This window comes from Phocoena phocoena, chromosome 1, assembly GCF_963924675.1.
Source record: "Phocoena phocoena chromosome 1, mPhoPho1.1, whole genome shotgun sequence".
NCBI classification, from domain to species: domain Eukaryota; kingdom Metazoa; phylum Chordata; class Mammalia; order Artiodactyla; family Phocoenidae; genus Phocoena; species Phocoena phocoena.
Genome location: NC_089219.1, coordinates 96,200,930 through 96,214,991, shown reverse-complemented (window position 1 = coordinate 96,214,991; position 14,062 = coordinate 96,200,930). Strand labels below are relative to the sequence as shown.

Genomic DNA, 14,062 nt, shown 5'->3' with positions numbered 1-14,062 from the left:
CACAAACTATTATATATAGAACGGATAAATAACAAGGTCCTACTGTATAGCACAGGAAACTATATTCAATATCCTGTGATAAACCATAATGGAAAAGAATATAAAAAGGAATGTATACATATGTATAACTGAATCACTTTGCTGTACGGCAGAAACTAACACAACATTGTAAATCAACTATACTTCAATCAAAAAAAAAAGAAACCCTGTACCATTTAACTACCACCCCTCTGTCCCTTATTATATCCTCAAACTTATATACCTACCAATCTGCATAGATTTGCCTATTCTGGACATTTTGTATCAATGGAATCATATAATATATGGTTTTTGGTGACTGGTTTTTCTCACATGGCATGATGTTTTCAAGATTCATCCATGTTGTAGCACGTATCAATGCTTCATTCCTTTTTATGGCCTAATAATATTCCACTGTATGGTGCTCATTCATCAGTTTAGGGACATTTGGGTTGTTTCTCCTTTTTGGCTATTGTGAATAAGGCAACTATAAATGTTTGTGTACGAGTTTTTGTGTTGACGTATATTTTCATTTCTCTTGGAGATATACCTAGAAGTGGAATTGCTGAATCACTCAGAAAATCTTATGTATACTTTTTGACTCAGTGAGAATATGTGTGCATGTGTGTATGTGTTTTTATGCGAATACCACTTAACTGAATATTTTTATTTCAGTTATTATTAAGAAAGCATTATCTTAACACTAGAAGGAAGTGGATTGTTTTTATTAAAACAGTTTCCTTCAAAAGTAATCATACTTCACTATATCTATTAATTTTTGTAGCCTTCATGCAGGATGCTGTGTTCTGTGCTCTTTTGTGAATGTCTGTGGCTGATAACTGCTTATGCTCATGATGATGACTGGATTGACCCCACAGACATGCTTAACTATGATGCTGCTTCAGGAACAATGAGAAAATCTCAGGTATTTAAAAAATGCATGTGTGTATAACACCTTATCAGTCCTGTGATGGAAATAGTCTACTTTTGTTATTGTTTTTTCACAGAGCTATGAGAGTCCTATATCAATGATTAGCAATCATGCAGAATGTCTTCTTGCCTCCTAGTCTAAGATGATTTCAACCTCATCTATTTATTTCTGTTTCAAATTTGAATGTAAAGCCCGTCGAGAAGCAAACTCATTTGATTTTAGTTCTTAGCTAGTGTATAAATTTGAGGCTCTTACTTTTTTGGTGGTTTAATACAGTTGAGGAATATAATGAGCAAAGCCATAAAATGATGAAGTAAAAATTTTAGTCTCATTAACTGTAGGTTATTTTTACAACTGAGCTATAAAGAAAGAAAATCTCTCTCTCCTTTGCTTTAGGTGAAGTATGGTATATCAGAGAAAGAAGAGGTCAGTCCTGACTTATCACATGCTGATGAATTGTCAGAATGTTACAGCAGACTTGATTCTTTAACTTATAAGGTTAGGTTTTTTTATTCATGATTTTTGTATTATTTATAGTATGTTAAATTGCTCTCTGTTTTCCTGTCATTGCTAACATTATTTGTGTTTCTATCTAAACTACAATTGACATATATATGGGGTTTTTATCTTTAGTTACTCTGGCCTTTGATTGTTAAAATAGTACTTCTATTTTGCTGTAATAACATCTCACTATGCTGTAATTATTTCTTTACCAGACTGAAAATTTCTTGGGACAAGGAATGGGACAAGGTGATGCTCTATCACCTGTTGCAATGCTGGGCTGTAGTAACAACAAATATAGCAAATGAAGAAATGGCTCTACTGCTAGTTTCTAAGCATAAGAGCTGCTCTTATAAAATATAAGGGATTATTATAATTTAGTGTGTGGTAGCTATTCATTTATTCAGTCCTTTATGTGGCTGAAGTAGAGTTTATGAGAGAGGAAGTAAGTCAAGATTGCTGGGGAGTTTGAACACAGGTTATGCTGTGGGAACCCACCTCAGTTGGTTGTGAGGCAGGGTGCTGGTGGCAGTGTGGAGGGGGCTGGGATGGGGGGGATGGCAGAGGTCCAGCGACACTGGAGGCTCACACTGAGGCAGTGACAGGGTGAAGAGAAGAGGAAAGCGTGCAACTTTTCCGTGGTAGAATAAGCAAGTTGTGATGGTTGAGGGAGGAGGGGAAAAGGATAGGGAAGGCTAGCGTGAATGAGGGAGGTTTCCAGCTTGAGAGATTGGGAGGGCTTTTTAACTGAGATCCAGATATATCCGAATTCGAGATCTATAAGCAGCTGCTTGTGGTTCTTATCAAATGTGAATGTTTTCTCACCCGAGTGCTAGCAAAGAAATGCTTGGATAAAATTTGCTTCAGTCTTAACTGCATTTTGTGGTGTAGAGAATTAATTTGGCTGGATATTAGGAAATGGAGAAATGCCTTTTTACTGAAGTTTTTCATTCCATTGTTTGTGGCTTTGGTTCAAACATTGTAACAACATGATTGGTAAAATGGAGTCTTTAGTCTTTGTTTTTAAAAAATCGTTTCTCTTAAAAAATTGTTTCTCTTAAAAAGAAACTAAAAATTCTTAGGGTTTGTAAACCTTGCCTGAAAGCAGAGGAGACTGCCCTGTGACTTCTTGAGTGTCTTTCTGTCCTGAGTCTGTGTGTGCTGCTCAGTTATTGTATGTTCATCATCTGAAGCCCACTTCAGTGCTCCATGCAACTTGTGGTCCACACTTAAGTAAAAAGTACTTTTCACAGGTTCTAAATGTCTGTAAGATGTGCACTACCCTCCCTCAGAGACTAGGCCACTGTGGTGTTTGTAGAGCTAATTTCAGAGGAAGTCTGTTCTAATGAAGGACTCTGTGCAGAGGGGGCCATGTGTAGGACACTCTGGAGAAGCCATGGTTCCTGACATATGGTACGGGGTGATTGATAGTTGGCAGGAAAAATTAATAAAAGGCCAAAAGTAATATGCACATTCAAGAAAATCTTTGCTGTGTCCTTCATTTTCCGACTTCATGCTATCCCTGTTTCTCTTTGTCCTCTCTTTCTGGGTTATTTTTTCCCCCCTTTTTCCTTTCATTCCTTTCTTTGTTAAACCATTACTTTGGAATTAGGAAGAGGCAGATTGGTCCAGGTGTTCTTGTCCACATCTCTGCTTCCTTGTTTCACGATCTTCAGTTTGTTTTTTTTTTGTGGTACGCGGGCCTCTCACTGTTTTGGCCTCTCCCGCCGCGGAGCACAGGCTCCGGACGCGCAGGCCCAGCGGCCATGGCTCACGGGCCCAGCCGCTCCGCGGCATGTGGGATCCTCCCAGGCCGGGGCACAAACCCGCGTCCCCTGCATCGGCAGGCGGACTCCCAACCACTGCACCACCAGGGAAGCCCATGATCTTCAATTTTAAAATTGCTGAAAGTCAGCAAGAAAACTGCCAGTCAGGGCGCAGTGTGGGACATGTGTTCCTTATTTGTTGCCTACTTGCCCTTTGCAAAGAGAACCCACAAGAAGCAGGTGAGATCTACATTTTAATGCGAGCTTGATAAAAAATAAAGAGCTCCTTACTTTGATCTCGATGGGGCCACTAGGCTAGAAACTTGACCCTTATTACATTAAACTTTGACGCTAACTAATGTTGTATTTATTTTGTGGTTACAGATCGATGAGTGTGAAAAGCAGAAGAGAAAAGACTGTGAAAGTCAAAGCAATCCTGTTTTTAGGAGATACTTAAATAAGATTTTAATTGAAACCAGAAAGCTTGGCCTTGTGAGTATTTGGTGGTGTGATACTAATCAGTGTAGTGGGTATTTTCGTTATTTATTAATTTCACATTATATCAAGCAGTGGCAAAGCATCATCATGCTTCAACAGAGAATACCTGACTCACCCTTTTATCAAAACCTTCATGCAGGATTGAAGGCAGCTGCCTGCTTTACAGTGGTTTGGTGGAAGGCAAGTGAGCAGTGCAGATCCCTCCTCTTTTTCCTGTAGTTCATGGGGATTTACTTACTCTGTGCACTGCCCTACCACTTAATTGAGTTGGAGGGAGAGGGAGTTTTGTTTTGTTTTTTTTTAATTTTGGCTGCACTGCACTGCATGTGGGATCTTAGTTCCTCAACCAGGGATTGAACACACACCTCCCTGTATTGGAAGGTGAAGGGGAAGTCCAGAGGGAGATTGTTTTAAATTTGCTATTTGAACTTTACTGAACAGTTAGAAACTTAATAAACTCATGACTTGGTAAGGAAATTCTATCCCAGTCCTTACTTCTTGTTTTCTACCACTTCCACACTTTCTTATTCAGATGATGTAATATTACATATTGTGAAAAAGAAAAGTGTGTTTTAAGTAGTTTTTTCTCCCTAGCTGTTTACTGTGGCAAGGTTGCTTTATAGAAATTACATATCAGGCACACACTGTTCATGACTAATGTTAAGATTCCATTTTTTAGAGTCACTGTTTTCACTTTGAGGAGTCGAAACATCAAGAAAACTTAAAAAAAGGGGGTGTTAGATGAATAGTAATCCCACCTTATTTTGGAGATGTAAAAGCAGATGTACTCACATGTACACCCTTCAGTTTGAGTCTTATAACTGAGTGCAAGGTGGAAAAGAGTCTATTTTATAGATGAGGTAGAGTCAGAAAATACTCAAGATGGAGATGCTTGGAATATTTCGTTCCTGGTCTTTTAGAAATATTAATCAATGGACGCTTTTTTATACTTACTGATGATTTGTGATATTACATGACACTTTGGTTTTTCTTATTTTATATTTACTTTTTAATATAAATATCAGTATTTACTATTAGAAAAGATAATGTTTATAATGATTTTGCTAACCTGAACTCTCAGTAATATAGTTGTGACTGTCATGCATATTTATGGAAACCAGATTTTGCTGCTTTTTGAGATCCTTTTTGTTTTTCTTATTTGTACTACTGCAAATTTTAGGCTATTTGAAAACTGTGTCAGCAAATGGAAAGTCATAAATGGAATCATAAAATAATGATAGTTTATCCTCATTATTTGTGGATTCCATATTTTTGAATATTTCAAATATTAAACTTTATTTGTAACCTCAGAATCAGTACTCCTGCTTTTGTGGTCACTTTCAGATATGCGCGGAGTGACAAAACGTTTGAGTTGCTCAGTGAGCCCATTCTCAGCTGAGGTGAAACAAGGCCATTTTTTTGTCTTCTTGCTTTCAGCTCTCATGTTATAAACAAGTACTTTTATGTGGTCTGTTTATTTTTTCGGGCTTTCATTTTTTAATTTAAAAAATTTTGCTGTTTAAAAATCTCCCGGGCTTCCCTGGTGGGGCAGTGGTTGAGAGTCCGCCTGCTGATGCAGGGGACGCGGGTTCGTGCCCCGGTCTGGGAAGATCCCACATGCCGCGGAGCGGCTGGGCCCATGAGCCATGGCCGCTGAGCCTGTGCGTCCATGGCTGCTGAGCCTGCACGTCCAGAGCCTGTGCTCCGCAACGGGAGAGGCCACAACAGTGAGAGAGGCCCGCTTACTGCAAAAAAAAAAAAAAAAAATCTCCCAAGTGTTATGCTGTCTAGTGTTCCTAAGCACAAGAAGGCTGAGATGTGCCTTAAAGAGAATTCCCTTGTTAGTTAAGCTTAGTTCAGTCATTAGTCATAGTGCTGTTGGCTATGAGCTCAGTGTTAATGGATCCACAGTATATATATTAAGGTGTCTTTATATATTTTTAATTTCTTTCCTTTTTTTCCTTCAATATTTATTTATTTTGGCTGTGCTGGGTCTTAGTTGTGGCATGCGGGATGGTTTTTTTTTTTTAGTTGCAGCACACGGGGTTCTTAGTTGCGGCATGCATGTGGGATCTAGTTCTCAGACCAGGGATTGAACCTGGGCCCCCCACATTGGGAGCGTGGAGTCTTACACACTGGACCAGCAGGGAAGTCCCTATATTAAGGTGTCTTTAAACAGTAACATAAAAAGGTTATGAATTGATTGGTTGATGAAAATGTGCTTGCAGGAACCTAACCCTGTATTTCGTGTAGGAGCCATGGTTCAGTATTTGCTAACTAGTGTTCAGGGTGACTATAGAATGTAAGTACTGCAGTTAGCAGGAATCAACTGTAATTTAGTAAAATGTACTGTATGTTACTTGCATAGAGTTTTATAATTTTTGAAGTGTTTTTCACATTATCTTTGGTTTTCATGTTGGCCTGTGAGTCAGACAGGTAGATATTATTCCTCTTATTTTATACCTGTGAAATATTGTGAACTAATTATATATTTAGTTCCAAATTAGCTTTTGTCTTAAAATATTTCATTGAGTAATGATAAAATTCTCCTTTTCTGGTTTTTTTTTTTTTTTTTTTTTGGCAAATTTAATTCAGCCTGATGAAAACAAAGGTGATATGCATTATGATGCCGAGATTATCCTTAAAAGACAAACCTTGTTAGAAATACAGAAGTTTCTCAGTGGAGAGGATTGGAAGCCAGGAGCCTTGGATGATGCACTAAGTGATATTTTAATTAATTTTAAGTTTCATAATTTTGAAACATGGAAGTGGCAATTTGAAGATTCCTTTGGAGTGGATCCATATAATGTATTCATGGTAAGATGGGATGAGGGGGACATGATTAACATGTTTTTATTTTTAACATGTTTTTGTTTTTTAAAACACTTAAAAAACCCCACCACAATTATGTTGAGAACTCATACTAAGTCACTGTTACTGGGTTGACGAACATGCAGCAAAATGGTACGAATGATTTTGCGTATTCAAGTCCAGTTCTTTTGTTTTTGCTGACGATCAGTGTTGTTTTTGGGAAGGATGGCTTGGCGGTGACTCTTCTTTCTATTCTGTTTCTGTTTCTGAGGTGCTTCTGTGTCTGCTCTGCATCGTGGTGTTAGTAGCTACTGAGCTGTGGACACGTGTTCGTTGGTACACCCAGTTGAGACGTGTTTTATTCATCAGTTTTCTCATCAGTTTGGGATGGAATTGGTTGTATTTATATAAGGTATTGTATAGATAGAAGGTTTTTAAATTTTCAAATGTTATTTCATAATGAAAGACTGTAATCCATTTAGAGCTAGTATATAATCTTGCCTCAGACGAGGGCAGGAGGCAGTGATTGGAGGTGGTGATGGTGAGGAAATTGGCAGCTGCTCAGGTGTCCCTGGTGTTTTGGGTCCTTGACCAGTTAGTGGGGAAAAATGTGCAGTCCTGATTTTCATAACCCAATTCCTGATGTTGGGTGGCATCTGGACAGCTAAATCAGAATAGAGTTATGTAGACACACTTGAAAAATTCTCATGTAGGTAATTTGGGGTATGTCTTTTTATTTGCTAGAAGTGATACCAAAATACTGTTTTTAAAAATTAGTTTATTTTCTGAATATAAAAGTGGTATATTTATGGTAAAGAAGATAGGAAAGATAGAAAGATACAGAGAAAGTTAATTCTTAAAAATTGTCTAGGGAATTCCCTGGCAGTCCAGTGGTTAGAACTCGGCACTCTCACTGCCAGGGGCCCGGGTTCGATCCCTGGTCAGGGAACTAAGATCCTGCAAGCTGCGTGCAGTGGCCAAAAAATAAAATAAAATTGTTTATAATTTTACCACCTAGAGATAATCACTGTAGATATTTTGAGGTATTTCTTTATAAACTTTTTCTAAATTTTTAATTCTTTAAAAATCAGGACCACATTATATATAGAAATTTGAAGAAGCATTATTGTTCCTGTCAAAATAGCATAATCATTTAAGGAAAATTTTAGACCTTTTTAGCAGGGTGAGTCAAGTAGCCAACTATTTTCAGTGAATTCATCTGATTAAATCATTGTGATATTTCCTTAGCTCTAAGTTCTATAGCTTCTAGAACTAAGTATTTACAAATTGGAGGAAAGAAGGTAGTTTGGTTGAAAATTGTTCTCTCAATGATTTCCCCCAGGGCTTTTATTTATAAAAGGCATATTGGTCATTTGTGCTAAAAATCATCCAAAGCAAAACACCATTTTGTCATGAATTGTGTAAGAGAATGAGTAGTCGTTAATATGTATAGCTATATTTGGGGGCATGATATCAGCTATATTTGAACTAATTTTTAAAACAATCTTTTTAGTAAAAACGTTTTCCTTCCTCCTCATAATTACTTTATAAAGAAGGCAATTGCAGTTAGTTCTTTACCTGTTGCATTAAGACTGTTTTGCCATGAGCTGAAAAGAGCCACTTTAAAAAAATAATATATTTTTTTCTGTGAAAAATTTTTAAATAATCTGGTTTGGGTGAATGGTGAAGACACACTTTGAACTAAGGTTTTTAGGATGTGTAGGCGTAACCTTCATTGTTAGCAGCCTTTCATGGTTCCCTTTGGTGTTGGTCAGCTAGCCTTTGCCCAGCATCAGGCTGAAGTTGCCAAGATGGAGCCATTAAACAATGTGTGTGCTGAGAACATGGATTGGACTGGAAGTCTCTTGGGTAAGGTGTTGGTTCCCTTGGCCTTATTTTGAGTAGAATTTCTGAGAATGAAAAAACATATTAATAATTACAAAGAAATGATAAAATGCCAGAAGGAGGCTTTCTATGACTGAATCTTTAGTATCAGAACAGGCAAGAAGAGTCTTAGGTTTCAGACCAGTGACTTTTGTGTTCATGTAATGTGACAGGAAAGGGATAGAAAGTGTGTATATTGCTGGCTCTTATATTATCTGTCTCCCTGCATTAGACTCACTTTTGTTCATCTAGTCCTTAGCACAGTGTCTAGCACATTCTGGGTCCTCAGCAGAAGTTTATTAGAGAAGTGAATCAATGTATATATGAATTCATTTCCATCTTCGATTTAATCTCCTTATATTGTCGTGTGAAATCTTATTGTAGCTTTACTGTTTTTTTTAAAAATTAGGAATTATTTTACTTTTTCTTACAAATTTTATGAACACTCACTAATGTTGACTGCCTTTAGTTATAGGTATCTAACAGTGGGAATGGTTTGATGATCAAAGTCTCTTTATAAATGCAAGTCTGTAATGACTGACCCAGAATAGAATCTCAGCAACAAATCAAGGTGTCCAAAAAATTAATTTTCTTGAAAAGATACGGGAGCCAAACCAGCCCAGCCTTGCTTCCTGGTTTCAGGGGACAACTAAATGCCTCCTGTAGCTCTTGCTAGTACATAATGTACATGAGTCTGATTTAGAAAAAGTGAGAGAACTAATGTTCTACTTTATTTTGTAAATTAAGTAAAGAACTGACATTTTTAATTGAAATTTTTTGGACATAGTTGTAGATTCACAGGTAGCTGTAAGAAACAGAGAGATCCTGTGTACCCTTTACCCACTTCCCCCACTGGTAACATCTTGCATACTTACAATAGTGCAGTATCACAACCAGGATATCGACTTTGATACAAGCCACCAATCTTATTCAGATTTCCCCAGTTTTACTTGGATTCCTTTGTGTGTGTAAAGAACTGTTTTTGTTTACCTTTTGGAAATCCTAATAAAATATATTTTACCTGTATAAGAGTTGTATAATTTGAATGGATTTTTAGAATAAACATTTTGGACATAAGATGAAATTTTTAAAAATCACTGTTACTGGGAGACTGTTTGCAAAACAATTTAAAATTGATTGGGGGTTGTGGGGAGAGGGACAGTTAAAACTAAAATATTGTCTTATTTGGGAATGAAATGTGACTTTTTAAAAAAATGACTGTTTTTGTCTGTTTCTCTAAATAGAATGGCTTAGAAGTTCATGGACCTATAAGGATGACTCATGCCAAAAATACTATGAGCTCTTATTAGTCAACCCTATTTTGTTGGTCCCACCAACAAAGGTTAGAATATATTTTGTGAAAATTACTTATACAAAGCAAGTAAAAAGTCTCTGTATTTATTAAAAATTGTTAGTGTTTTTTACCATCATTTTGCTAATAATAAACCTTTGTTCTAGAAAAAAATACTTCCATTACACAGTGATTTTCACATGAAAAGTATATGATAACATTTAAATGTATGGAATTTCATAATTTCAGCCTCAGTACAGTCGATTATGGCTTATTCTATATGCCTCAATCCTTTGAGGAAAAAAATTAAGTTGTTTTTATCTTTTGTTGTAGGCACTAGCAGTTACATTCACCAACTTTGTCACGGAGCCATTGAAGCATATTGGAAAAGGAGTTGGTGAATTTATTAAAGCACTCATGAAGGAGATCCCAGTGTTACTACACATTCCAGTGCTGATAATTATGGCATTAGCTGTCCTGGTTAGTATATAGCACTGTTAACAATTAACAGGATTTACAGAAAAAAGGCAATTCTGAAATTATTAGGTTTCTTTTATGTTGTAAATCAGGCTAAGTCATGCTTAATGGTATGAAAAGATGATTTTTAAGTGATAAATGTTTGTTTATACTTACTTGTACATTCCTCTAAGCAAGAAAACGGTTCTCAAGTTTGATTGTAGGTGTCAAAGTGGTGATTTAGAATAATACCCTCTTTTAACATTTGTTCTTTAAACTTCATGAATTAATACACATGATATCAGTTATGTCTTCTTTGAGAAAGGAGACCTTATTTCAGTCTGAATTTTTGCCACACTGAGAACAGAAGAACAGTGGGTTTAACACAGCATCAGAAAGGGATGTAGAAAGAGGTGGGTGTACTAAGAAACAATTTGGGGGATCCAGGAGCAGACATTTATTAAGGAATATTACAATATTACTTGTCAGTCATCCATGGTCTCTTCATCTCTTTTTTTGGTTGATTTTCAGCCCTTACCCTAATAAAGCAGTTGTCTCATAAAACAAAATGCAAAGAACTCAGATGTGCCTGGGGAAATTATTAAAGAATTGTCTTCCCTTAAGGATACAAAATTCACTATGATCTATTTACTTAAAAATTATTCTTGTTTTGTTTTTTGGCTTGTGATTAGGATTCATTGGTTTAGGGATATGGTTTTGTTAGGTGACATTAGTTGTATAGTAGTAGTTTAGTCTCCAAGACTGAAATTATAAGCAAAACCCCTTCATCGCTTGTTGCTTTATCTGCTGCCTAAGAAAAGGCCTTTTGCTGCTCTGTCTTCAAAGAGTAGTATCTCCAGTACAGTGGTTTTCAAACTTTTTGTTCTCAGGACCCTTCTGTATTCTTCAGAATTGAACACCACAAAGAGTACTTGTTTGTGGGAGGTTTATTTATTGATATTTACCAGAAATTTTTAAAATACAAGTATACACAAGCACACAGTGCATGAGCCATCAGAGTGAGGCAGTCACTGTAGCCCCACAAGACTTTGCTGTACAAGAGGAGAGTGAAGAAGACTAATGTCTTTGTATTATGAAAACTTTTGACCTCACAGATTCCTGAGAGTCTCAGAGATCCCCTGAGGGGTCCCTGGGCCACACTTTGAGAACTGCTGCCTAGTTTTTCCCTTGGAGTGTGACTCAAAACCTGTTGAATTTTAGCTGTAGCTAAAGCGAGTTTGTAAAAAATAAGCCTACAGGAGAATATTTACATAATGGTGTACAACTTTAATTTTCAGCATTTACCTTATATGATGTGTGTGAATGCAGACAACACATGAGCAATGATCAGACAATTAATACCTTTTAAATTTCTAGACTTTAGCCTAACTGCTGTTATAATTCAATAAAAATGTGTCCAGCTGATTGAAATGTCTACTTAATACTTGGCAATTTCTCAAATTTTTTTGGCTACTCTGGCCCTGTGTTAATCTAGAGAAAACCCAGTGAAATTAAGATGTTTATATCTATAAATGCCACAAGTTATGATATTTTGTTGGCACCGTGGAAAGCACCTCAAAATTTCGTTGTAAGTCAGCCATTAAGTACTCAGGAATATGTATTTCTTTTCCTTCTAGAGTTTCTGCTATGGTGCTGGAAAATCAGTTAATATGCTGAGACATGTGGGTGGCCCTGAAAGAAAACCATCCCAGGCACTTCAGCCAGGTGAAAGAAGATGGCAGCAGGAAATTGATTATAGACCCCATGGTGGAGCAGGTGATGCAGATTTCTATTATAGGGGCCAGATTGGCCCCATTGAACAAGGCCCTAATGACAAAACATGTGAGGGTAGAAGAGATGTTTTGAGAGAGAGAGATGTTGACTTGAGATTTCAGACTGGCAACAAGAGCCTTGAAGTGCTTCCGGCATTTGATTTACCAGACGCAGAGGCGAGAGAACATCCCAAGGTGGTACCCAGTGTAAGTCAGCAACTGTTTATTTCGCTGTCCCTTCATACTAGGTGTAAGTGCTTCCTATAGTGCTTTTGGTTAAGTGCTTTTACTTTTCATGGTTAATTATATCACCAGTGATAATAATTATTCACTCTCCCCCTTTCTGGTTGAAAGTCCAGCCTCCTCAGAAGAAATGAGATTTAATTTTTATGTTAAATAGCATTTAACAGTAATTTGTTGGAACAGGTGGTAATTCATAATGACATTTCATAGGAAACCAACAAGTGAGCATGACTGAAATTTCTACCTTTGAAGAGATCAGAGAGAAGTCCTCACTGAAGGCCTGGAGCCTTAGGGAGCCAACCCGCAGGAGAGCCCTGAAGCCTTAGGTAGATGGAAGAGTGAGCTGGGAAAGGACCAAAAACCTCGCTTTCCCAAATCTTTTATATCGTTGGCTGGCTAGACTATACTTTTTACCTGTGGAATGGTGAGGCCTCTTTTCCACCATTATTGGCGATTTAAAGGGACATTTCCATTTCTGTTTGAGAGAGGACTTTGTATTGTCATTTGCAAAGTTTAGGTTGCAGACGCAAACCTTTGAGAAATAGTAAGAAGCGCAGTAGAATCTAGGAAATTGTAGAATCCCTTCCCATGGAGTTCCTTAGAAGAACGTATCTGCCTGCGTCTAGAAAATTAAGATGTTCCTTTCAGCTTTAATAGTTAATGGTTATCTGTCACTCATCTCAAAAATCCTCCAGTGAGTTCCGGGCTCACTTGAAGGGAAAGCCAAAGATATCAAGATGGCCTGGGGCTTCCCACCTCTGTTACCACGCTGCTCTCTCCTCCTGTGCCCCCTCCACCCTCATTCTCCTTCAGCCACAAGGGCCTCCTGCCTATTCCTTGAACTCAGGCCTTTGTACTTGCTGTTCACTATCTAGAATGCTGTTCCCAATATATTCATAAGGTTCATTTCTTCAAGCCTTTGCTCATGTCTTTTCAGACCGCCCTAATTTAAACAGCTATGCAACCCTCCCACCCCCAGCATGATACTTTGTTAATTTATTGCCTGATTCTCTCCCCAGCTTAAATGTAAATTCCAGGGAGGGCGGGGGTTTTTGTCTGTTTGTTGTCTTGTATCCCCAGCACCTCGAACTTAATGTATGCTCAGTAAATATTTGTTGAATGAATTATTCTCCCTAGCAAGAGGAGTTAGCAGTACTGGTCACCAGTCTTCCTGACCCTTCCTTAAGCTGCATCACTAGACCACCTGGCATATCCTGAGTTTCCCATTCCTCCATGTACAGTTCTGTGAGGCTTAATAACATTTATATAATTACAATCCAGCACTGGAACCAGGACTTGAAAGAGTTCAACATTTGCTATAACAGATTTATGTGGGAACTTGTTGAACATGTTTATTACAGACTTTCACATTATGTTAATTAAACAATTAAAACACTGTAATTCTCTACTTTGTAGCATAAATCACCTATTTTGGATACAAAGCCCAAAGAAATTGGTGGAATCTCAGGAGAAAGCACACTGACTGAAAGCAGCCAGTCTGCTAAGCCTGTCTCTGGCCAAAAGATACCAGAGTGTGTGGAAGGTTCACCTGCAGTGGAAAAGGCCCAGCTCAGGACTGACACCACAGGCGGCCCAGAGGAAGGCAGCACATCCAGCCCAGCACTGCAGTGAGGGTGTGTGGAAGGGATCCAGACTGCAGCCCATATGGCTAGAGGAACACAGACATGGACCACAGCTCTGAGGTCATCTTTGAGTTTTGTAAAGTATACTCCTCACAGCTATTTCTTCTTCTCTACAAATATTCTGTTATTTACTACACAGGTGCCAACTTAAACATCAGTATTTTTACTCACAATCAGAATTAACAAGCACACGTGTATCTCTGTTTAATTTCATGTTTCTTTGATATTAAGATGCATTATAAGGTTTT

General features: G+C 37.6%; 1 protein-coding gene across 1 annotated transcript; it reads left to right on the top strand.

Moving 5' to 3' along the window:
• The first annotated feature begins 814 nt into the window (after positions 1 to 814).
• On the top strand, positions 815 to 13,803 carry CLCC1 (chloride channel CLIC like 1). The gene is made up of 10 exons (XM_065890575.1): positions 815 to 943; positions 1,346 to 1,447; positions 3,601 to 3,708; positions 6,310 to 6,531; positions 6,797 to 6,937; positions 8,301 to 8,394; positions 9,654 to 9,751; positions 10,034 to 10,180; positions 11,794 to 12,135; positions 13,588 to 13,803. Exons 1-10 carry the CDS (start codon positions 815 to 817, stop codon positions 13,801 to 13,803), a joined length of 1,599 nt encoding a protein of 532 aa, XP_065746647.1.
• Positions 13,804 to 14,062: the final 259 nt, after the last annotated feature.

What these genes read in the sequence shown, in the direction of transcription:
- CLCC1 (XM_065890575.1), top strand. Translation starts at nt 815, where the DNA reads ATGCTGTGTTCTGTGCTCTTTTGTGAATGTCTGTGGCTGATAACTGCT. An exon ending in AAACCAGAAAGCTTGGCCTT is followed by an intron (nt 3,709 to 6,309) that starts GTGAGTATTTGG and finishes AATTTAATTCAG; the next exon opens with CCTGATGAAAACAAAGGTGA. An exon ending in ATTGGTTGTATTTATATAAG is followed by an intron (nt 6,938 to 8,300) that starts GTATTGTATAGA and finishes GGTGTTGGTCAG; the next exon opens with CTAGCCTTTGCCCAGCATCA.